Source organism: Podarcis filfolensis (genome assembly GCF_964270895.1).
Source record: "Podarcis filfolensis genome assembly, chromosome: 4".
Lineage (NCBI taxonomy): Eukaryota > Metazoa > Chordata > Lepidosauria > Squamata > Lacertidae > Podarcis > Podarcis filfolensis.
Window position 1 is genome coordinate 87,232,570 of NC_139607.1, and position 24,371 is coordinate 87,256,940.

At 43.1% G+C, this 24,371-nt stretch overlaps 1 protein-coding gene across 4 annotated transcripts in view; it reads left to right on the forward strand.

Annotated features, from left to right (window-relative positions):
• Window positions 1-24,371, forward strand: part of MTMR2 (myotubularin related protein 2) — a 48,612-nt gene that overhangs the window by 12,132 nt on the left and 12,109 nt on the right. For all 4 annotated transcript variants that reach the window (XR_014547114.1, XR_014547115.1, XM_083609811.1 and 1 more), the window contains exons 3-12: window positions 2,345-2,420; window positions 5,737-5,831; window positions 8,793-8,903; window positions 10,017-10,118; window positions 16,548-16,631; window positions 18,806-18,955; window positions 19,868-20,056; window positions 21,022-21,207; window positions 23,339-23,545; window positions 24,244-24,336. Coding sequence is in view for 2 of the 4 variants with exons in the window: in XM_083609811.1 (XP_083465937.1) it covers window positions 2,345-2,420; window positions 5,737-5,831; window positions 8,793-8,903; window positions 10,017-10,118; window positions 16,548-16,631; window positions 18,806-18,955; window positions 19,868-20,056; window positions 21,022-21,207; window positions 23,339-23,545; window positions 24,244-24,336 (1,293 nt within the window). In the remaining 2 variants the exon portion in view is untranslated. The remainder of the gene's footprint in view (window positions 1-2,344; window positions 2,421-5,736; window positions 5,832-8,792; window positions 8,904-10,016; window positions 10,119-16,547; window positions 16,632-18,805; window positions 18,956-19,867; window positions 20,057-21,021; window positions 21,208-23,338; window positions 23,546-24,243; window positions 24,337-24,371) is intronic.

Consider the following 24,371-nt stretch of genomic DNA (forward strand, 5'->3'; position numbering starts at 1 on the left):
AGCGGATTAGTGGTGTACGGGTCAATAGTCCGTGAGACGACCGGGGGCTCCATACGAACGCCACAGTAGCTCGTTGTTGGAGTGCACATTTTGCATGCAACGATTGAATCCCAGGCATCTCCAAACAGGTTGGGGTTGTTAGACTCCTCTTCTAAAACCCCGGGGAGCTACTGCTAGTTAGTTCTGACAATTCTGGGACCAGTGACTAGGTGCAAGGCAGCCTCTGATGGAACTTTGAATTTTTAAAAGAGGTGCTACCGCTGCCTCATATTTGCGGTTCCAGGTTTGTGTCAAAATTCCCGCATGAAATTCATCCCTGGGTGATGAAGCCAATGCTCCCATCATTTGACACAATGGCAAATACACTTTACTTTCCTCCCACTCCACTTCCTTTTTTAGTGGTTGGGGGGCAGTTTTGATGAATTGATGCTATTGCACCAGTTTTCCGTTGGTGCTTCCCTTCTGCTTTGTTTAACTAACAGCTAAAAACAGGGATTTTCGGTACCACTTATTGGCATGCTGTAGTTAATTTAACAGTGGCATGAGAGGTGGGTGCAGTCTGAACAATTTTGGGGATGTTTTCGGAGGAAGAAAATGTATGAGGATAATATTAGAATGAATGGGAAATATACTTTCCAGGGGGAAAGTCAGCTGTCTGAGGGAAGAACTAGATAGCGTGAGCTTTTCTGTCCTCCTGGGCTAGACGTTGCCACTATGTTCCTGGATCTGATTTAGGAGAAAATGCTTCAGGGCAGAGTCTGCTCAAAGGCAGCCAGAATTGCCATTGACATCAAGTAGGAAATGCTGTGTCCGCCCTATTAGGCTCTTGCACTATTTATTTATTTTTCAGTCCACGTTGCCGCACTTTGCAGAAAAAAGCAGCAACAACATAAGAGTCTATGAATGACAACTTTCTGTATTTCAAAGCAGGGTGCCAACTTAATTCTTTATGTCCGGTTTGTAAGCAAAATGGGATGCTGTGAGATGATCTGCAGAATCGGATTGGCTGGCAAGCCTATGGCCTGCCGCTTGATTGGCTGCCTAGTCTACGGCATGCCTCCAGATTTCTTCCATGTGCATCATCATAAAACGACCCATCTGCATATGGTGTTTCTGCATGGTTTTATTTCCCTCCTTCTCCCCCCGCTCTTCTAAAAAGCCAAAAGATTAAGACACAAGGCTTTTCCATGGGATTAGTGGTTTTGCTGGCTGCTTCGATCATTCTGACTTGAGTTATTCTCCCCCACCCCACCCCACATCTGTTTATTTAATCCCCAGAAAAAAGCCCCTTCGCAACCATAATAAAGCAAGGCAGTTGGCTTTTTGTTCTGTTGTTGGGGGGGGATTTACAGCAGATCTATTGTGTAGAAAGTTGTGAAAATCCTGTGGTGGTGCAGTGTGACAATTTTGTGCAGGTCCAAATATGCAGCAGTTTACACGTAAGTAAAAGAAAAGTGCAAAAGGAGTAACTCCAGCAATTGGTGCAAGATGTCCTTGTTGTCAGTATCTTGTTTTTAAAACACACACACACACACACACACACACACACACACACACACACACACACTTTAACCCAGGGCATTGTCAATGCTGGCTGGGCAATCTGGAACAACATTTGGAGGGTAGTAGGCTCCCCATCTTTGCCCTTATGGAGACAGGTTTCTCACAAATTGCAATCTACATGTACAATTTTGCTGCGCAGGTCCTACAGAGAATCAACTTTCAGACAGGAATTGTGTGACAACTGGAGCGAAGCAGCTACCTCGTGTGACTGATTTTGGGCAGGTTGAAAGAATGGCGGCAGACTGTCCATTATTTCATTTATTGTGCATCCAATTATCAGTGGATAATTATATTTTTTTTCACGAATGGAAAGAGTAAAATTTCAGATGGTTGGTTTATGAACAAGCCTGGTCTTTGGAACTGTGGGACTTAGTCATTCCTACCCCCGGGAAGAACTAACGAATTGCACAAACAAAGGAGCACCCAGAAGTCCGATAACTTATATGATTCAGCTTGGCTTAGTTTTATTTCATATGCTGCTCAAAAAAGAGCATTAATGTGGAGCTCCCAATTCATGTGGAGACTTTTACAGGGTGAGTCCTTTAAAAGAGGCCCCGTGGATACAGAGTATACATGTTCCATGGGGCCTCTTTTAAAAGACTCACATTGTAGAAATATACGTTTGTGTGATGGGCAATATCGTTTGTATTGTTTTATTATGAAAATCAGTGCTGTACTTCTTTGAGAAGGGGCTTGTTCATCTTGCCATTACCTGGAAAACAATATAATCATCTTATTTTTTTAAAGTATTTCACATTGATGTAGCTGATTTTCATCTTAGGTTCTCAGGGAATCTAATAAATTGGCTGAAATGGAGGAGCCCCCGTTGCTACCAGGAGAAACCATTAAAGACATGGGTATGTGCAGATATTTCTCTTTGACGTTTTCCCCAGGGTAGATAGCACTGGGTTACACATACATAGGTATGACAAGCAGACACAATGGTTTAATATCAGATATTCCTTTATTTTTCAGCATACTGTATGTTAAATCAAGACTGAGCTCCTATCATTTGTACTTCAACTGACCTCTGTACCCCAACCTTAATTGTACTCCATTTATTTGTTGCTTTTGTTGAAAAATCAATTTTAAAAACCCATTTATTTATTCAAAAGGAATAGAAGAAATGGGATGGTACCACTTTTTTCCCTTTTAAAACAGAGAGAAAGGAAAACGTGAAGCCATTTCTCAGAACAAAGCACAGTTTCTTTTCTTAGGATTGAACACAAAGCTCTTCCCCTTTGTTGAAATTCCTTCTGTGTTCAGGAACGATGACCAGCTAGTAAATAGTTATGTAAAACCCTCGTGTTTCTATGACTACGGATGGGTTAGTTAGTTGTTAAAGAACTTCAGAGGGGTTTTTTGGTTTTTTGCTGGGGGGAAGGGACAAGCGCAAAGCACGTTTGGCCAAGGTGTTCAAGGAAAGCCAGAAAGGGCCAGCATCTTCATTATCTATCCATAAAACAGTATTCTTAGGCTGGATAGATATAAACAGTGTTATATGATGCTACTCCCATATGCCTGAGTGTGGGTATGAGGTGTGAAATTCCCTTTCTTTAGTCATCGTTTACATTACATTACTTCTCTTGGTGAAACTGAAGGAGAGCCACTGAGAAGAAGCTTTTAAAGTGTTTTTTTTAATAAATTTTTATTGATTTTCCAACATATATTAAAACACAATACAACTGACAACACATAAACAAACAAACATATAAACACGTATAATTTCATAACCTCTTTTTCTTAAACCTTATTTCAACGACTTCCCCATACCTCCCTTTTCTGCATCCCTGTTTTAAACTTTTCCAGCAACCCCTAGTTTCAATTACTTATAATTCACTTTCTTTGATCCTTTTTCTCTTACCCAATTATTTGTCACTGCAATTCTGTTTTACATTACCCATGACATTTTAGCACTCATTAATTTTACAACAGTTCTTAAGATAAACTTTAAATTTCTTCCAATCTTCTTCCACCGTCTCTTTCCCTTGGTCGCGGATTCTGCCAGTCATCTCAGCCAGTCCCATATAGTCTATCACCTTCGTCTGCCACTCTTCCAGCGTGGGTAGTTCTTGTGTCTTCCAATACTTTGCTAAAAGAACTCTTGCTGCTGTTGTAGCGTACATAAAGAACGTCCTATCTTTCCTTGGCACCAATTGGCCCACCATGCCCAGGAGAAGGCCTCTGGTTTCTTATGAAAGGTACACTTAAGTACCTTCTTAATTTCATTATAGATCATTTCCCAGAAGGCCTTGATCCTTGGGCACGTCCACCAAAGGTGGTAGAAAGTACCTTCAGTTTCATTACATTTCCAGCATTTATTATTGGGCGTATGATAGATTTTTGCAAGCTTGACTGGGGTCATGTACCACCTATAAATCATTTTCATAATGTTCTCTCTTAAGGCATTACATGCCGTAAACTTTATACCGGTGGTCCATAACTGTTCCCAGTCAGCAAACATAATGTCATGACCAATGTCTTGTGCCCATTTAATCATAGCTGATTTAACCATCTCATCCTGTGTATTCCATTTCAACAGCAAGTTATACATTCTTGACAAATTCTTAGTATTGGGTTCCAACAATTCTGTTTCTAATTTTGATCTCTCCACCTGGAAGCCAATTTTCCTGTCCTGTTTGAAAACTTCATTTATCTGGTAATAATGAAGCCAGTCTCTTACTTTAGACTTCAATTTCTCATAGCTCTGCAATTTCACTTTTCCCTCCTCTTGTTCTATAATTTCCCAGTATTTTGGCCATTTAGATTCCATATTAAGTTTTTTCACTTCTTTAGCTTCCATTGGTGACAACCACCTAGGGGTTTTGTTTTCCAACAAATCTTTATACCGAATCCAAACATTATATAGTGCTTTCCTAACAATATGGTTTTTGAAACCTTTGTGAATTTTAACCTTGTCATACCATATATATGCATGCCTGCCAAACCTATTATTGAACCCTTCCAGATCCAAAATGTCTGTGTTTTCAAGAAGCAGCCAGTTTTTCAGCCAGCAAAAAGCCGCTGATTCATAATACAATTTTAAGTCCGGCAGGGCAAACCCCCCTCTTTCTTTTGCATCAGTTAATATCTTAAATTTTATTCTGGGCTTTTTGCCCTGCCAGACAAATCTAGATATGTCTTTCTGCCACCTCTTGAAACAATCCATTTTATCCACAATCTGCAATGTTTGAAACAAAAACAACATTCTCGGCAAAACATTCATCTTAATAACAGCAATTCGGCCTAACAAGGAAAGTCTCAAACTTGACCATATTTCTAAATCTTTCTTAACTTCTGTCCAACATTTCTCATAATTGTCTTTAAATAAGTTCACATTCTTAGATGTCAAATTAATCCCCAGGTATTTCACTTTCTTTGCCTTTTAAAGTTTTTTTTCAGTGGCAAGGAAAAGCACAAGTTGAGCTGATTTCACCTTAGAGCAGGAAACCATTTGGCCCTCCAGGTGTTGCTGGACTACAAATCCCATCAGGCCCAGCAAACAAGACCAATGGCCAGGAATTGTGGGACTTAAAGTTATTATTATTATTATTATTATTATTATTATTATTATTATTATTATTCCATTTATTAAATTTGTATACCACCTTCCATCCGAAGATCTCAAGGCGGCTTATGGCATTAAACTACAAGATAAAAATACAAAATACATAATGAAAACAAGAGCAAAACAATAACCTTCCCACCCACACCCACAACATATTTAAAAGGATAGCAGTGGTTCTCAAACTTTATTCTCTGGGCCACATTTTCGGAATAAAAATTTGCTTGTGCCACACTGAAATTTTTTTATATATATATAAGAAATAGCTCTGGAAAGCAAAAAGAAGCAACTCCTAGCCGTGTTTGATTTTGAAAATATATCTCTCCATATTCTGCAAATTTTAAAAAAGTAAATGATACTATACTATACTGCGCTGAAATGTTTAAATGCTTATTTGATTGCCCTTGAATCTTCCCTCAACACTTAACCATCCTCTCCTGCCTTTGAGAACCACTGGGACAGAGGCTGTTTGTTCAGCTCCATCTCTTGAAAGCTTCCTCCTCACCTGCTTTGAGAGACATTGAAAGGTGTTCCAAGCCTCGTTGCAGCACCTCCATGTGGAAATACATATAATATGTATATAAAACATATTTCTTTCTTTCTCCTAGCAAAAGATGTTACTCACATCTGCCCATTCACCGGCGCCATTAGAGGAACTCTGACAGTTACAAATTACAGGCTGTATTTTAAAAGCATGGAAAGGGTAAGGCTCAAATTGAGCAACTTTTCACTGTTTTTTTTCGGGGGGGGGCAGGTACCTTATTTATTTCAAGTGCAAGCTGGGAAGGGGCGGAGCTCAGTGGTAGAGAGTGCATGCTTTGAAAGAATTGGGTAGCCGGTGTGGGGGAACGACCTCTGCGTCCCACTTTACAGAGGATGGTCCTTTTTTGGAAGCATCCTGTTCTTTGGGCTGCTGTCTCATCCAAGTCTAGTTTAAAGAGAAAGAACCCTAAGATAATAATAATAATAATAATAATAATAATAATAATAATAATAAATTTTATTTATATCCCGTCCTCCCCAGCCAAAGCCGGGCTCAGGGCGGCTAACAACAATCAAATAATCAAACAATCAAATAAACCAACATTCTAAAAATATTTCATTATAAAAATTAATTAAAATCAAGTTGATGGCAACCATTAAGCAAAACTCTGTGCAGGTTGCCAGAGGAGGGAGTCAGGCTGCGCCCTGACCAAAGGCCTGGTGGAACAACTCTGTCTTGCAGGCCCTGCGGAAAGATGTCAGGTCCCGCAGGGCCCTAGTCTCTTGTGACAGAGCGTTCCACCAGATTGGAGCCGCAGCCGAGAAGGCCCTGGCTCTAGTTGAGGCCAGCCTAACCTCTCTGAGGCCTGGGACCTTCAGGATGTTTTTATTTGCAGACCGTAGGTTTCTTTGTGGGGCATGCCAGGAGAGGCGGTCCCGTAGGTACGAGGGTCCTAGGCCATATAGGGCTTTAAAGGTTAAAACCAGTACCTTAAACCTGATCCTGTACTCCACCGGGAGCCAGTGCAGCTGATATAGCACCGGATGAATGTGGTCTCGCAGCGAAGACCCCATAAGGAGTCTCGCCGCGGCATTCTGCACCCGCTGGAGTTTCTGGGTCAGTCTCAAGGGCAGCCCCACGTAGAGCGAGTTACAAGAAGCCAGCGTCCTGGCCATAGTCTTCCCCAATATGGTGAGGAGTCTTGTTAGTTGGTTGGTTGGTGTCCATTTGTCTTGGGAGAAAATTGAGGAGTGTGCCTTTGGGGTGAAGTCCAACTACAGTGGTACCTTTGGTTGCGAACAGGATCCGCTCTGGAGCCCTGTTCGCAACCTGAAAGGAACACAACCCGCGTCTGCACACGTGCGGGTCGTGATTTGCCGTTTCTGCGCATGCACGTGACGAAACCCGGAAGTAACCATTTCCAGTACTTCCGGGTCGCCGTGGGATGCAACCTGAAAAAACATATCATGAAGCAAACGTAACAAGAGGTATGACTATAGTCACTGAGCAGCATCCAACTAAATATATCCCCCAGTGCAGGGATGTCCAACCAGTAGATCTCGATCTACCGGTAGATCCCCTGGTAGATTGCAGGATCCTTATCATGTACAAAAGTTATGGGGGGAAAGCTGAAAAACTCTTCCCCCAATCCTCCCCCAAAATAGCTCAACAACTCTAGGCAATCCACCCACCCCACCCACACTCCTCCAATGACAATGAGTAGATCTACTGGGAGTAGATCGCAGTCTGTTGGGCGTTGGACATGCCTGCCTAGTGAAAGGATTTCCACTTGCTCCATGGAACTTCTCCCCGATTCTCCCCATGCATGGCCTGAAGGGTTAGGGGGTACACCTCCCCCCCTCAAAAGTAGACTGAGAGTAGGGTTGGACAACGTATCATCCAAAACCGGTTCAAAGTCCATATTATGATATTGGTTTCATAGTTTTTGATCTGCCAATATATCACAAATCATTATGTGTGTTAGGGCTGCCCAAAACTGGTTTCAAGTCCATATCGTGATATCTGTTTCATAATTTTTGAACTGGCAATATATTGTAGATCATGATGTGTGTGTGCGCATGCTATGCAAAAATCACAATGCGGGGGGTGGGGATGTGAAGCCAGCCGATGTCCCTACATAGCGCCATCCTTATTTCAAGCATCATGATAGAGCAGTGCATCTAGATATTTCGCTGGTGATATATCACGAAGCTGAAAACCAGATATCGCCCAGCCCTGCTGTTCGCTGCTACATACTTCCATCCTTATTTCAGACGTTGTGACATATCAGTATGTCGCAATGTTTAGCTGGTGATTTATTGCTGTGTTGAAAACCACATGCCACCCAGCTGTAATGGAGATCTCCGTGAGGAACATAAGGAGAGGTCTCTTTGCAAAGTCCCTTTGCAAAGCCCAAAGCCCTTGCTCTAGCAGATCTATTCAGTTGGGTACCACACGCAATTTCCAAATTTGCCTCTATCTTTATGAATTAGCATATGCATTTCTAGGCAAATCAGAGTCTTTTTCTGAGTATGAATTTGCTTTTCTTTCTTTCTTTGGGAATTTGTAAGTGGCTGCCGAGCCTAGAATATACTGCCAGTCATAGCAGACAATACTGGCTTAGGTGGACCAGTTTCTGACTTGGTACGAGTTAGCTTTACACGCTCGTGAGTTTATTGGTCCTGTGGAATTGTCTCAAGGCACTGATGCCACCACTGTGCTGTAACCAAGTAGTCTGGTCTGTGCCTGGATGGGCAACCACCTGGGAATCCCATGTTCTATGGGGAAAGAAAAGTGGAATGTGACTGTAAGAAGATCAGTGAATGTATCAATGCATCTCCAGCTTCGTCATCAAGACGTTCAGCTTTTGGGTGCTCCAAGCTCTGTCTAACAGTAATACAGTCGTCCCTTGGTTTTCGAACAGCTGAATTCTCAAACGTTTTGGCTCCTGAACACACAAACCCGGAAGTGACTGTTCTGGTTTGCAAACTATTTTTGGAAGCCAAGCATCTGATAGGGCTTCCGCAGCTTCTGATTGGCTGCAGGAGCTTCCTGCAGCCAATCAGAAGCTGTGCATTGGTTTCCGAACGTTTTGGAAGTCGAACGGACTTCCACAGTACGACTGTACTTTGTTTTAGGAGGTTTTAGACTTTTCATTAACACACTACATTTCCTCCCCAGGACCCTCCGTTCGTTCTTGACGGTCCTCTGGGAGTGATCAACAGAGTGGAGAAAATTGGAGGCGCTTCTAGCCGCGGCGAAAATTCATATGGCCTTGAGATTGTGTGTAAGGTAAAGCAGATCCATCTATGGTTGGTGAATTATGGGTAGGTTCTTGCCCCACAGCAGTGGTCTGTTATGTTCCTAAAAATCACATGTTTTTAAATTCCTCTTCGCTGACTTTAAATAGAGCAGCCCTGCAGAAAGCTGCCATGTAGGACTTGAAGCTGAGTTGGCTAAACCAAGAAGAAAATACTGTATTTTTCCGTGTATAAGACTATATTTTCCCCCAATTTTTTTAAGTTTAAAACTGGGAGTCGTCTTATACAGTGGACCCTCTGGATACAAATGTAATTCGTTCCAGGTTTCCATATGTACCCCAAAAAATCTGCAAGGAGAGGTGCTGCTTCTGCGCACGGCGCAATAGAGCACTTCTGCTAATGCGCACGTGGCAAAACCTGGAAGAATACACTTCCAGGGTTGCCGTATTTGCAACCCAAAAGTTATGTTACCCAAGGGTAATGTAATCCGAGGGTCCACTGTACACAGAATGCTGCAATTATTTATTTCTTAATTTGGGGCTCAAAAAATAGGGGTCCTCTTATACATGGGGGCGTCTTATACATGGAAAAATACGGTATATTTTTTCCCCAGTGCTCTATATTGAAACCTCCATACACACTGCCCAGGCTTGTACCCCTGGGAGGTCACTTTGGTGCTGCTAACACATCGGTTTGCCTTCACCCCTGGAGGCATACTCCATTGTCTCTTGATACAGATAGAGGCCAACAACAATAGTACTGAGGTTTCAGAAGATGCACAGAAACATAGCAAAACCAATCCCAAGCCTTTTAGACCTTCAGTCCATCATGGGAACGACTCATCTGTTTCTGTCGTTGGCATCTGTTCCTATTTGAACTGAAATATGAGGTCTTTGGGATTCCAAAGAAGGCTCTACCCTGCACCGTAAAGTCAAGTGTAAGAGGTGTGATTCTTGCAGTCGTGTAGGTGCTCTTCTTGCTGTGTCCTATCCCTTCAAGATATTGCAGTTCTACTTGGGGGTAAGAAAGAGCCCCCACCAGCATAGCTAGTGGTCAGGAACGATGGGATTTGTAGTCCAGTGACATTTGGAGGGCACCCGATTGCAGAAGGCTGGTCTGCTGAGTTTGGCCTAACATTTTTCAGGATGTCCGGAATCTCCGGTTTGCTCATCGCCCCGAGGGCCGCACGAGAAGGTCCATATTTGAGAACTTGACAAAATACGCATTTCCCGTGTCAAATCATTTGGTAAGTGCTTTTCTGCTGCTCTTGTGGTGCACATGGTAAAATCGACATGAATTTAACCATTCTTAAGAGATAAATTACTTTGGGTCATAGGGGATGACAATCTTTCATCAGCAATATATATATATATATATATATATATATAAAATTTCTGCTTTACAATTTCAAATAAACATTTTACAAACTTTAAAATATCCAGCAACTTCCCTTCTTCTCTTTCCATGGTTCATTTTGCATATCTTGCATCCCTGCATATTTTACAATAAACATTCCAATTGGTTTTCTACTACTACATCCATGAAGAATTATTTACTCTGTTGAATTTATCTTAAGGCTGCCAGCGTTTTCAGCGGGACACCGTTATTTTCCACATACTCATTAAATGTTTTTCAGTCTTTAAACATATGATGTTCTTGCTCTCTTAGTCTATATGTTAAATCTGGTGCACCTTAAAATAATTCCCAGTGGCTCCAGCTTAATCTTGAGCTGGGAGACCTGGGAACTTTTATTCCCCAAGCTTCCCAGTGGCAATTTGGAGCATTTTGGGGGAAATCCACTGGTGCTTGCAGCCTTAGACTTGGGCAGAAACCCTCCAGGTCATCGCTGGTTTAGCTTACCCCATAATTTCACACTGTAATCCAAATTAAGGCAGTTGAGTTCCTGACACCCTCGCCTTTCCTGAGGTGAAAAATATTGGTACCACTACTGATTGTAACCTCCTCATAGCGCACCACAAAACATGAGCATCCCATGGCTGTTTTTGGTTTTAAAAAGCCAGGATACTCGTAAGGTGAATTAATTTTGAATTTCAAATTGTTGTAACCTGCCCTGAGACTTGCTGGTGAAGGGCAGGTCATAACTTTAATGATAATTAAATTTTGTAGGACTCGAACCAATGGCTTCAAGTTAACAGAAAGGAGATTCTGACTCAACATTAGGAAGAACTTTCTGGCAGTAAGAACTGTTTGACAGTGGAACGGTCTCCACTGGGAGGTTGTGGATTCTCCTTCCTTGGAGGTTTTTAAGCAGAGGTTGGATAGCCATCTGTCATGGTTGCTTCAGCTGATATTCCTGCATTGAAGCGGGGTTAGATTAGATGACTCTTGGGGTCCCTCCCAACTCTACAACTCTGTAATTCTATCATTCTATAATTATAATTGTGCTGTGGATGCGGGCACAAAATGGCTGTCATAGGCAACCATCACAAAAACGGAATAGGTGTCAGCCATGTGATGTTGCCTTGAAAGACTGCTCTGTATTTACACTGCCAGAAAAAAATAATTATTTTTACACAAAGTCCCTTTTCTCCTCAGCCCCCTTTTCTCCCCCCTTTTTCACTCCCTTGGAGATTTTGTAGGTAATAGATCAGAATACAAAGGAATATGAAGAAGTGTACGCTGATGTGTTAATTACAACGTACAAAGACAGTTTCTTTTCAGGTTGATTTCAAAATAGTCCTTTAACGTTTTTTGGGCCTTTTTCACAATCTCTTGATCTCTTAATAAGGTGTCATTCATTCTCCATCTGAAGGAACCGGTTTGGGTAAGTCTAAGTTCTAGTTTCAAAGCATTGTGGTCGGAGCATGTTTTTGGGCAGATTTCCACCTTTCTAGTCTTGGGTGCCAGCCCTCTAGATGTCCAGATTTGGTCGATCCTTGTCCATGACAGGTGGGCCTCAGAGAAGAAAGTTCCTTCTTTACCTAGGGGGTTCTTTGTCCTCCATATATCAATCAGATCCAAATTGTCAATCAGTTCAAAGAAAGTTTTAGGCAGTCTGCCATCTGATGTTAAGTTTTGATTTTGAGACTTATCCATATGTGTAGATACCACTCCATTCATGTCTCCCATCATTATGATGTTGTTGTAGTCCATATAGTCCAACATGGTCTCATGCAGCTTCTTAAAAAATTCTGATTTCCCGTCATTTGGCGCATATATTCCTAATATCAAAATTTTTTCTCCTTGTGTCTGGATTTCAATCGCCAAGATTCTTCCTTGCTCATCTTTAAATACAAATTTTGGTGCCAGGCTCTCCTTGGCATATATCACCACGCCTCTTTTCTTAACCTTGTCTGATGAAATAAATTCTTGGCCTAGTCTTTTGTTAACTAAAACTTTTCTATGAAGCCTGGTCACATGGGTTTCTTGTAAACAAATAATGTCCAATTGTTCTTTCTTCAATATGTGAGATATTTTCCTTCTTTTTTCCGGGGAATTTCCGCCATTTATATTCCAACTAAGTAGCTGCAGAGACATCCTGTACTGTTTTGTTACACCTAGAGTGGTGTATCTTCTGGTCCCGAGGGTGTAGGGCCTGCTCCGCCTCCAGGCGGAATCCCAGCTCGTGGTAGAGGACAAAGTGCTGCTGCTTCTTTTTGGAGATCTTCACCGTGATCGTGCAGGAACTTTTGTAAATCCTCTGGTGTTTTTATCTTTACCTTCTTCTGCTTGTAAGTAAATGATAACCCTTGTGGAAACTCCCACCTATAACGAATTGTGTTGATTCTCAGCAGTCTTGCCAGTTCTGAATAAGTGGTTCTCAAGTCCAATAACTGTTTTGGGATATCTCGGTAGATTTCCACCCTTTTATCTTGTATCACCAATGTATTTGCGAAATGTAGGCCTAATATTTTGTCTCTCTCTTCCCTTGATCTCAAAATTATCAAACAATCTCTGGGTCTGTCCTTCCTTACCAATCTTCCCAGCCGAAAAGCTGACACTATTTTAAAGTCAGTTTCTTCCTTAATGCCCCAGAATTTTGAAAATTCTGTTGTCAAAAATCCAATTAAATCTTCTTGTTCAATTTCTGGGATTGCTCTTAATCTGAGGTTATTCTCACGATTTTTCAATTCCACCATCGAGAGGTAGGCTTGTTGTTCACCAATTTGTTTATGCAAAGGTTTAACTTCACCTCTAACTTCCTCGACCTCTTTTCTAGCTGCCGTTGCAATTTGAACAGCTTCCCCAGCCAAATTACGGTTTTCTTGTGTAGCTCCTTGCAATTTTTCAATTGCTTGTGTATGCTGGGAAACCTGATCTGTCAATTTCTGGATCGAAGATGTAGCTTGGTCAATTTTTGATGATTGGTTGTCAACCTTTTGATTTAAAGCTGCCAACTGCTCCAAGATTTGTTTCAGAACTCCCTCAGATGCTCCTGCTGCCATTTCTTCCTCTGCTGGAATTTTAGACTTTTCGGCTTCTGCCTTTTGTACGCCCAGGACAGCTGGAACTGATGATCTGCGTCCCTGAGTCAAAGTTGTTTGTACAAGCTGTGCCTGCTTTTTTTCCTTTTCCTTCTCCTTAGCTTCCTTGGCTTTGGCTGCTCTTGTCTTTCCTGTACCACTCATCAGTCAATGTTCAAGGTCAAATTGTTATTGTCCCATGGGAAAGACAGATCCAATTTAAAAACAATCCAGTGAGAGAGAGTAAACATAAAAAGCTGTTCCCAGGCCTTATATTCCCAAAATCCTCTAGGGGGAGTACCACCAAAGTTTCAAAAAGAAGAAGGCAACTTTTCCGCCATTAAAGTCCCCTGTATGTTAAAAAACAGAAATGCAATAGTCCCAAATGGTAATAAACAAGTCCTGCAGAGTACTTTAAACTTTTAACAAAGTTTCAAAAAGGTGCCTACAATTTGTATCCAGTCCAGCTTGTTAAAGCTCAAAAGCTCAAGGGTATCCATACGTCTGTAAAAGTTTGTAACAATTTGTAACAGTTCCGCAGTTAAACAGTTTCCCCTCCAGCAGCCCGACGATTTGGAATTTAGCTTTGAATGATCTTACTGGGGAGGATCGCTCCAATTTTCCTTTTAAAAAATTGCTCACAAATAAGTCTATCTTTTCTCGTTAACAGTCACTTCTGAAAGTGCATGAAAGTCCCTCTTTAAAACATCCCTTTTCAGCCGCTTTTCGCTTCTCTAATCCCTTGCTTTGATCTTGTAAGCAGCTCCGGGAGGCGGACTTCCTTTTTAACGTCTCCCGGTTACAGCCAAAATTTTTTTTCAAGAATTTACTGCCGAATTTAACGTCCTTACTCACGGGTTTGTTGTTTCAGTCGGATCTTTAAAGGAAGAAAGGTCGGCGCTCATCTGCAACAGCTGCGCGGCTTCACTCCCGCAGAAAGAGCGATGAACTCACAGCACCGCTACCCCTCTTTCACTCCGGAGCCCCTTACGGGGTTCCTTTCGCGATTTCGGGGTCGCTCCAGGTGCCCGCCGAGTCCCACGGCCACGAGCTCACTCTGCTCGTGGTTTTTCTTGATGGGTCGTCGCTGTGCCGCAGCGAAACGACCCTTTCCTGCGGAGCCCCTCTTCAGACTAGAAGAGGACCGCCATTACAGTTTCGCGCCGCCTCCGGAAGTCTCCGGAAGACTAAGGTTTTGGCCAAAAACTTGACATCTACAGAAACAGAGGGGTTTCAGAGAGAAACAGAATTAAATGTGGTTAAAAAGGTGAAATACCTAGGGATTTATTTGTCTTCCAAAAATTTGAACTTATTTAAAGACAATTATGAAAAATGTTGGTCGGAAATTAAGAAGGACTTAGAAATTTGGTCAAGATTAAAACTTTCCTTGTTGGGTCGAATAGCAGCTATAAAAATGAATGTATTGCCGAAAATGTTATTTTTGTTTCAGACCCTACAGATCGTGGACAGAGTGGAATGTTTTGGAAAATGGCAGAAGGATATATCTGGGTTTGTCTGGCAGGGCAAAAAGCCTCGAATAAAGTTTAAAATACTAACTGACTCGAAAGAAAGAGGAGGGTTTGCCCTGCCGGACTTGAGGTTATATTATGAATCTGCAGCCTTCTGCTGGTTGAAAGATTGGTTTTTGTTAGAAAACACTGATGTCCTGGATCTGGAAGGGTTTGATAATGCTTTTGGTTGGCATGCATATTTATGGTACGACAAGGTTAAGGTTCATAAACTGTTCAAAAATCATATTGTCAGAAAATCAATTTTTGCAGTCTGGATGAAATATAAGGACTTATTAGAGAGTAAAACCCCGAGGTGGCTATCACCAGTGGAGGCCAAGGCTCGAAAAAGACCCAATATGGAGGCCTATTGGCCGAAATATTGGGAAATAATTGAAAAAATTGGAGACAACTGGAAACTGCAGAGTCAGGATAAACTAAAAAATAAGGTGCGAGATTGGTTACACTATGCTCAAATTCAAGAGGTTTTTAAATTGGATAAAAAAGTTGGTTTCCAAGTGGAAAAATCGAAATTGGAGACAGAATTGCTAGAACCAAAAACTAAGGTATTATCGAGAATGTATAACTTGCTGCTTAAGTGGAACACACAGGATGAGACAGTTAAATCTGCCATGATAAAATGGGCACAGGATGTCGGACATAACATTATGTTTGAAGACTGGGAAAGGTTATGGAACAACGGGATAAAATTTACGGCATGTAGTGCCCTGAAAGAAAATATTATGAAAATGTTATACCGGTGGTACATGACCCCAGTCAAACTAGCTAAGATATATCACCTATCTGATAACAAATGTTGGAAATGTAAGGAGGCAGAAGGGACATTTTTTCATCTCTGGTGGACCTGCCCAAAAGTGAAGGCCTTCTGGGAAATGATTTACAATGAACTGAAAAAGGTATTTAAGTATACCTTTCCCAAGAAACCAGAGGCCTTCCTGCTGGGCATGGTAGACCAGAAAGTGTCAAAGAAAGATAGAACTTTGTTTATGTATGCTACCACAGCAGCAAGAATACTCATCGCAAAGAATTGGAAGACACAAGATTTACCCACGTTGGAGGAATGGCAGACGCAGTTGATGGACTATATGGAACTAGCTGAAATGACCGGCAGAATCCGAGATTTGGATGAAGAATCAGTCGAGGCGGATTGGAAAAAATTTAAAGACTATTTGCAAAAATACTATAAGCTGTATGAACTTTAAGACAGTGCATGTTTTTGGAAAGGTTACGCTTTAGCAAATATGATTAAGCAAATGGTAAAATTAATGACAAATGAGAAAAGAAGTCAATGTGAATCAAACATTTTATGTTTATTTTAAAAGGTAACAAAGTTAAGATACAATATACTGAATATGGGTACATAATAATGGAAAGTTCCAACAAGGTTTGAAATAAGGTAACAAATTGCTGATATTGCTACTACAAAGAACGCAGATCTGGAAGGTGTGGGGAAGTCCAATGGTTTTCTTTTTTGTTAAAAAAATCAAAAATTGTTTCTTGTATTTGGGTCTTTCTGTATTGTATTGAATTGTCAAAATTATGAAAAGAAACGTAATAAAAATTATTTAAAAAAAAAAAAAAACAAAGACAGTTTCTTTTCGTTCATGCCTCAGTGTTATAGAAACAAAAAAGACTGTGCAGAAATTGTTATTTGAGATGCCAAATAAAATGGAAAATGAGCTGAAAAGAACTGATTTTCTCTCTCTGTCTCTCGTTTTTAAGTCTCTTTTTGCATTTGAATACAAAGAAATTTTCCCAGAAAATGGCTGGAAGGTTTATGATCCTGTTGTGGAGTACAGGAGGCAGGTAAGCACCTCCATTCTACCTCTTGATTTACACTCCTTCATGTATGTCAAAATTATTGATTTAGGCTCGAGGAACCTCTGATCTGTAGGTGAACTTATTAACCCAAGTCCAAGCTGGGCCCAGATCAAGCATTGCACTAAATAATTTTTAACTTGGTTGGTCAAATTCTGGCTCTGGAGCCACCATGAGTGGCAAGAGCAAGGAGGAATTCTGGCACTCCTGGACTAGAGCCTTCCCCAGCTGGTGCCCTCCATTTGTTTGGGGCTCCAGCTCCTTATCATCTCTAGTCAGCACGACCAGAGGTCAGGGATGATGGGCGTTGTAGTCCAAACCATTTGGAGAACAACAGATTGGGGAAGGCGGGCCAATGGCTAATCAAAATTTAAAAAGCAGCATCAAGCCTGTATTGTATGCTGTTACTTTCTCCCAGGCTCAGCAAACCAAAAGCACCCACAGGGGCAATGGGCTCTGTCTCGCCAGAAGAAAGCACTCATCTTGCATTTTGTACCGCGACAATCTTGCCAAAAGGTTATTCGTAAGGGGATTTATATGGAGTTTATATTGGTCCATTTAAGGTAGTGCTCAACTCCCCAAGGTCTCAGTTCAAAGTCTTTGTGGCTACATGAGGACCTTTATCAGGAGATAACCAACTGTGTGTGTGTGTGTGTGTGTGTGTGTGTGTGTGTGTGTTAGATACCAAGCATATGAGCATCTTGATGCTTGAATTGTGCTACAGTTCATATTCGATGGCCGTGTTCTTATTCACGGAAGCAAGGTCAACAGCATATGCCTTCAGGAAGGGCCATAGATAGCTCAGTAGCAGAACATCTGCATTGCATGTGGAAGGTTCAGTCCCTGTTATTTCCAGGCAGAGACCCTTGTCTGAAACCCTTGAGCACCGCTGCCAGTCAGTGTTAAGCCAAGCTTCCTCAAACTCAGCCCTCCAGATGTTTTTGGCCTACAACTCCCATGATCCCTAGCTAGCAGGACCAGTGGTCAGGGAAGATGGGAATTGTAGTCTCTAAACATTGAGGAAGCCTGGTGTAAGGAGTAATGGGCTGGATGAACCAATGATTTGACTCTGTGAAAGGCAGCTTCCCCTGTCACCAGCTCTGAAATAATTTTTAGATTGCCGGGGTTTTTTGGAGAGCGGTGGTGGTAGAAATCCTAAATAACTTCATTGAACTTTTAAAACCCTAAATGGCCTTGGCCCAGTATACCCTGAAGGAGCGTCTCCACCTCCATCGTTCAGCCCAGACACTGAGGTCCAGATCCGAGGGCCTTCTGGCGGTTCCCTCACTGCAAGAAGCGAAGTTACAGGGAACCAGGCAGAGGGCCTTCTCGGTAGTGGCACCTGCCCTATGGAACCCCCTCCCACCAGATGTCAAGGAAATAAACAACTACACAACTTTCTGTACACATCTGGAGGCAGCCCTGTATTGGAAAGTTTTTAATGTTTGATGTTTTATTGTTTTTTTAAAAAATATTTTCTTGGAGCCATCCAGAGTAGCTGAGGCAAACTAATCGGATAGGCAGCATATAAATATTATTATTACTATCAGCGCCCTGTTGGATCAGCTGGGACATAAGCACTAAACCTTCTTCTGCTGTTGTTCCCCAACAACCGGCATTCTTCTAGTATATTTGACTCCCCTTGTCTCCTGTTACATTTTATGCAGGTATTGATGTAAGCACTTCCATTTCCGTTTCTGAGCACAATTCAAAGTGTTGGTGCTGACCTTTAAAGCCCTAAACGGCCTTGGTCCAGTATACCTGAAGGAGCATCTCCACCCCCATCATTCTGCCTGGACAAGGAGGTCCAGTGCCAAGGGCCTTCTGCTGTTCCCTCACTGCGAGAAGCCAAGTTACAGGGAACCAGGCAGAGGGCCTTCTCGGTAGTGGCACCCGCCCTGTAGAACGCCCTCCCATCAGATGTCAAAGAGAAAAACAACTACCAGACTTTTAGAAGACATCTGAAGGCAGCCCTGTTTAGGGAAGCTTTTAATGCTTAATAGGTTATTGTATTTTAATATTCTGTTGGAAGCTGCCCAGATAGGTTGGGGAAACCCAGTCAGATGGGCGGGGTATAAATAATAAATTATTATTACATTATTGTATTCTATTTGAATGATGGGAACGGGAAGCCCAAACATCCCTATCTCTTTCCAAAACAGGGAATCCCTAATGAAAGCTGGAGAATTACCAAGGTGAACGAGCAGTACGAACTGTGCGACACCTACCCTGCCCTCCTGGTGGTTCCTGCCAACATCTCGGACGAGGAGCTGAAGCGAGTAGCCGCATTCCGGTCCAGGGGACGCATACCTGTAAGCTTAACATTGTCCCTTACTATGGCCACAGCCACACCATGCCTTTAAAGCACTGCGGTACCGCTTTAAACAGCTTCCTCCAAAGAATTCTGGGAGTTGTAGTTAAAGGCCCGTATTCCCCTCCCGGAGCTTCAATTCCCAGAGTTCCCTGTGAAGAGAGATTGATTGCTGAACCGTTCTGGGGAATCCTAAAAAAAGTCCTCGAAAAATTCTTTGGGGCCTCCTAACAACAGACAGCATCTTAAAAAGCAGAGACATCACCTTGCCAACAAAGGTCCGTATAATTAAAGCTATGGTTTTCCCAGTAGTGATGTATGGAGGTGAGAGCTGGACCATAAAGAAGGCTGATTGCCGAAGAATTGATGCTTTTGAATTATGGTGCTGGAGGAGACTCTTGAGAGTCCCATGGACTGCAAGAAGATCAAACCTATCCATTCTGAAGGAAATCAGCCCTGAGTGCTCACTGGAAGGACAGATCGTGAAGCTGAGGCTCCAGTACTTTGGCCACCTCATGAGAACAGAAGACTCCCTGGAAAAGACGCTGATGCTGGGAAAGATGGAGGGCACAAGGAGAAGGGGACGACAGAGGACAAGATGGTTGGACAGTGTTCTCGAAGCTACCAGCATGAGTTTAACCAAACTGCGGGAGGCAGTGGAAGACAGGAGTGCCTGGTGTGCTCTGGTCCATGGGGTCACGAAGAGTCAGACATGACTAAACCACTAAACAACAACAACAACAACAAGTCTCAGTACCCTTAACCTACAGCTCCCAGAATTCTTTGGGGGAAGCCATGGCCGTTTAAAGAGGCGTCGTAGTGCTTTAAATGTATGGTGCAGATGTGGTCTGTTTCTTTGGCCTCGTATTTATTTTTCTTTTTGAATAAATAAAGCCTTCCTTCTACTCGAAAGGTTTTGTCCTGGATTCACCCGGAAAGCCAAGCCACGGTTACGCGCTGCAGCCAGCCGATGGTGGGCGTGAGTGGGAAAAGGAGCAAAGAGGACGAGAAGTATCTGCAGTCCGTCATGGACTCCAACGCTCAGTCCCACAAGATATTCATCTTCGATGCCAGGCCAAGTGTGAACGCTGTAGCCAACAAGGTTGGATAATCGTGCCTTTCCCAACAGCAGGAGTCAGGAGCCTCATGTGGCCCTCAGAGCCCTTCTGTCTGGCCCTCTGTTCTCTTCCCAACCCACTCACTGGCCCTGTTTTGGTTTGCCTGAACTCTGATAATGCCTGGGTGTATAAGTGTGTGCAAAAACTTACCTGGTGCGCAGAAGTAAAGTTTTCCTTGGATTCTGCACCCTCTTTTGGCACTGGCCCTGCCTGCCACTGGCATGTGGCCCTTGACATGTTGCCCAAAAAAGGGAATAGAAGCCCTTGGCTGTAAAAGGTTCCCCATCCTTACCCAACTGTGTTGAGGAATCTGAGCAGTAATTAAAAACAAACAAACCAAAAACCTGATACTGTATAAGATTCTCCTTCCCCTGTTTCCTCCCAGAAATGTTCTCTGGAGGGTTGGAAGCTCTGGAAAAGTGTGGGAGATTGTTCTGGAACTTGAAGAAAGGAAAGGAGGAGGAACTGATCGATAATTGTCCTTCCTCTAGCAGGTGCCTTCGCTGGGGCTGCAAAGAATCCTGGGACCTGTAGTTTATCCCTCACCATGCTGCAATTCCTAGTACTCTTAACAAACTACAGTTACCAGGATTATTTGGGGGTAAGCCATGTGCTCTGTGTGTATATGCAGCCGGGGTCTTGAGCCAAGAAGGGCAGGCTTGGATCCAGCCCAACAGAACACTTGATTAAAAATACAATTAGAAAGGGCAGTAGAATTAAAAGAGTAGTAAATCAAAGCAGCATTTTTTTAAAGAAAATGCAGCACTCAGTCCCCAAAAGGCATTCTAAAAAGTTGGATAAAGGATGGTCCTATCCCATAAGCCGCATCTGTTGAGCACCACAGATTCCCTGTCCCTGCCATAGGGCAACACACTTGGCAAAAGTTCAACCTGCAGGCTTAGGGTCTTACTCGGGACAAAGGCGGTCTAACCTTCATTTTCTTCTTCAGGCCAAAGGAGGAGGTTATGAAAGTGAGGACGCCTATCAGAACGCAGAGTTGGTTTTCCTGGACATCCATAATATCCACGTTATGAGAGAGTCATTGAGGAAGCTGAAAGAGATTGTCTATCCCAACATAGAAGAGACGCACTGGCTGTCTAATTTGGAATCCACCCATTGGCTGGAACACATCAAGGTACATTGATGTGTGTGTGTGTGTGTGTGTGTGTGAGAGAGAGAGAGAGAGAGAGAGAGAGAGAGAGAGTCCTCCTATCGGTGTGGTTTTGGCAACTTCCCCCCATCCTTGGCAGGCTGCAGCACCAGACTGGTTGCAAATTGCAGTGAGTGTCAGAGATGCAAAAGCCTAGATGTTCTGTGACTTATCATGCTGCTGCAACATTGCAGCTAAGAGACCATCAAGAGCGGAAGTTTAATTCATCAGAGTGTTTTGTGTAGGAACCTGGCTGCCTCTTCAAAAGAAGTCTCTCCCCCGGCCCCAGCTTTTGAAAGAGGGAGGGAGAAGACAAAACTGAAAAATATGTGGTTTGTTAAAGGAGTGTGTAGATGATCAGCCTTAGGAGCAGGACGTCTTGAAATGCTCACAAGTTGTCCCTTTTGAGACATAGAAAGCAGCTGCCCCTAGCTGGAACTGTGGAACTCACTCCCACAAGAGTAGCAATGGCCAACAGCTTTCAGAAAGAACTAGAGAAATTCATGCAAGATCAGGCTATCAGTGGCTGTGTTCTGTCTCCATTTTCGGAGGCAGTGTGGCTCTGAGTACCTGTTGGAGGGAATTGCAGGTGGCAAAGAGTGCTGTTGCCCTCAGGTTGTGCTTCTGAGCTTCTTGTTGACCACTGTGAACACAGAGCTGGGCCAGATGGGCCATTGGCCTGATACAGCGTGGCCCTCTGTATCCTTTTGTATATTGCTGAATGCACACATCCAGCATTCAAAATTCGCCAGGCGCGTTTTGCACCTTGCTATTGTCCACTTGCAACCAAGTGAAGACATCCCTGTGTCAGCATGGCGCCTGATGTCTCCAACCCTCTGGAGGTGCATGCCTGGGGGTCCTTGGATCTTGACTGTTTTCACACACTAGCAGCACGTCCTATAGAATGCTATCCATTATATTGTCAAGTAGGACCCTGGCAGAGACACATGCCCGACTGGCATGTTCTCTCCCTCCTGGTCTTTTGTTCGGGAGCTTCATAAGCTTTCTTCAGCCCGAACATCACAGCGACTGATGCCAACCGACACCGGCACACTTAGGAATCTGCTGAGTTTGCGCAACTTGCGTGACAGACCTCAGCAACTCAGCATTTTGGCTAATCTACTTTATTTACATATAAACACACCTGGAGCACTGCAACATGGCTCCCTCTCTCTATAGCATCAGACAGCAAAGAGAAAAAACAAAGGACAATAGTCCCACTTCACAGAACACAGTAACACAAACATCCTGTTTCCGTCACTTCCCACTCTGTGGAGTCAAAACATATACCGTCATATGAAAGACAGCAATCCTAGGACTGCAATCGTGGAGCAGGAATTCTAACATATATGCCACCTGCACAATCAGAATGAATTTCATGAACCCAAAAGAGTATTATCCAGCCCCAAAAATGGAACCAGGCATTCCGCTTTGGTGAATGTAACCCTGGTTTAAGGAGCCGTTGGGCGCCTAGCTTATGTACCTGAGTTTCTAACATGACATACAGTGGTGCCTCGCAAGACGAAAAGAATCCGTTCCGCGAGTCTCTTCGTCTTGCGGTTTTTTCGTCTTGCGAAGCAAGCCCATTAGCGGATTAGCGCTATTAGCGGCTTAGCGGGCTTAGCGGATCAGCTGTTAAGCGGCTTAGCGGGTCAGCTGTTTAGCGGCTTAGCGGATCAGCTGATAAGCGGCTTAGCGGCTTGGGAAGAAGGGGGGGGGAGGAAAAAAACCCCGCAGGAACTCGCAAGACATTTTTGTCTTGCGAAGCAAGCCCATAGGAAATTCGTTTTGCGAAGCACCTCCAAAACGGAAAACCCTTTCGTCTAGCGGGTTTTCCGTCTTGCAAGGCATTCGTCTTGCGGGGCACCACTGTACATCATTGTGCAGGTCGCAAAATTGTAAAAAAAAGACGTGTGATCGCTCCTTGTGGAACATCCTTTCTCACTCGTTCAGTCCTCACCTCTGTAACCTGGCTATGCAGACAAAAACCCAAGTCCTTGTTCCCATTCTCAATTTTAATTGTCATGTGGGGGGGGGGAGGTTTTATGTTGTCTTATGTCAGGCCATTCTTGGTTTATAATGGATATCGCAGCTGCAAGGCCCCTTTTCTCCCCAGTTGATTCTCGCTGGCGCTCTTCGTATTGCCGACAAAGTGGAGTCAGGCAAGACGTCCGTGGTCGTGCATTGCAGTGATGGTTGGGACCGAACGGCCCAGCTCACCTCACTTGCCATGCTTATGCTAGACGGCTACTACCGGACAATCCAGGGCTTTCAAGTGCTGGTGGAGAAGGAATGGCTGAGTTTCGGGCACAGATTCCAGCTGGTGAGTCGCCAACCCCTGGAGTTACCAAACTGACTGCTATAATTTAGGGTGTGTGGGAATTTTTCAGCTTTCGCATTCCAGGAATGAGGGGTGCTAAAAAGTTGTAACGTGACCAGGGAATCCAAAAGATATTTTGGTTAAATTAATAATAATTTTGTTTTGCTTGGTAAATGGAATGTGTGTAAAAATTGCATGGAAATCATTGAAAACGATTGCCAAATACTTGCACTTATATCACTAGTATTAGTAGTATTAGTATTTAACATTACCTGACACTTTCAGAAGGTAAAACTAAAATTCTTTCGTTTCCCAAAAGAAGTTTACGTGCTTCTTCGTCAGGCAAAGGCTTGCCAAGTTAAATGTTGTTCAAACATAAAAATAGCAGCAGATTTGAATTCCTCACACCCAAAAACATATTTTTAAGGCCCCTCATTGAAGAAATGTGCAGAAAATACGTTATGGAACAGAAATGGTAGGAAAGTGTACATACATACCTGTCAAATGAATTTGTGTGTCGTTTTGTGTCCTGTGGGTCTGTTTATGCCCTCCTCTCACGTTTAGGGCTTAATCCAGGTAAGTCATCCTCAGAGTAGACTCGGCACGTTGGCGATTTGCCCGATTTAATCTGTACGACTCCTATTTCTATAAATGACACTGGTTTTCAGATGCACATCCTGTGGCCTCTCGTTTTGTTTTAGAGAGTCGGTCACGGAGACAGGAACCATGCAGATGCAGACCGATCTCCTGTTTTCCTCCAGTTTGTTGACTGTGTCTGGCAGATGACAAGACAGGTAGGGATACCTACCTTTCTATTTCTAGGGGTACA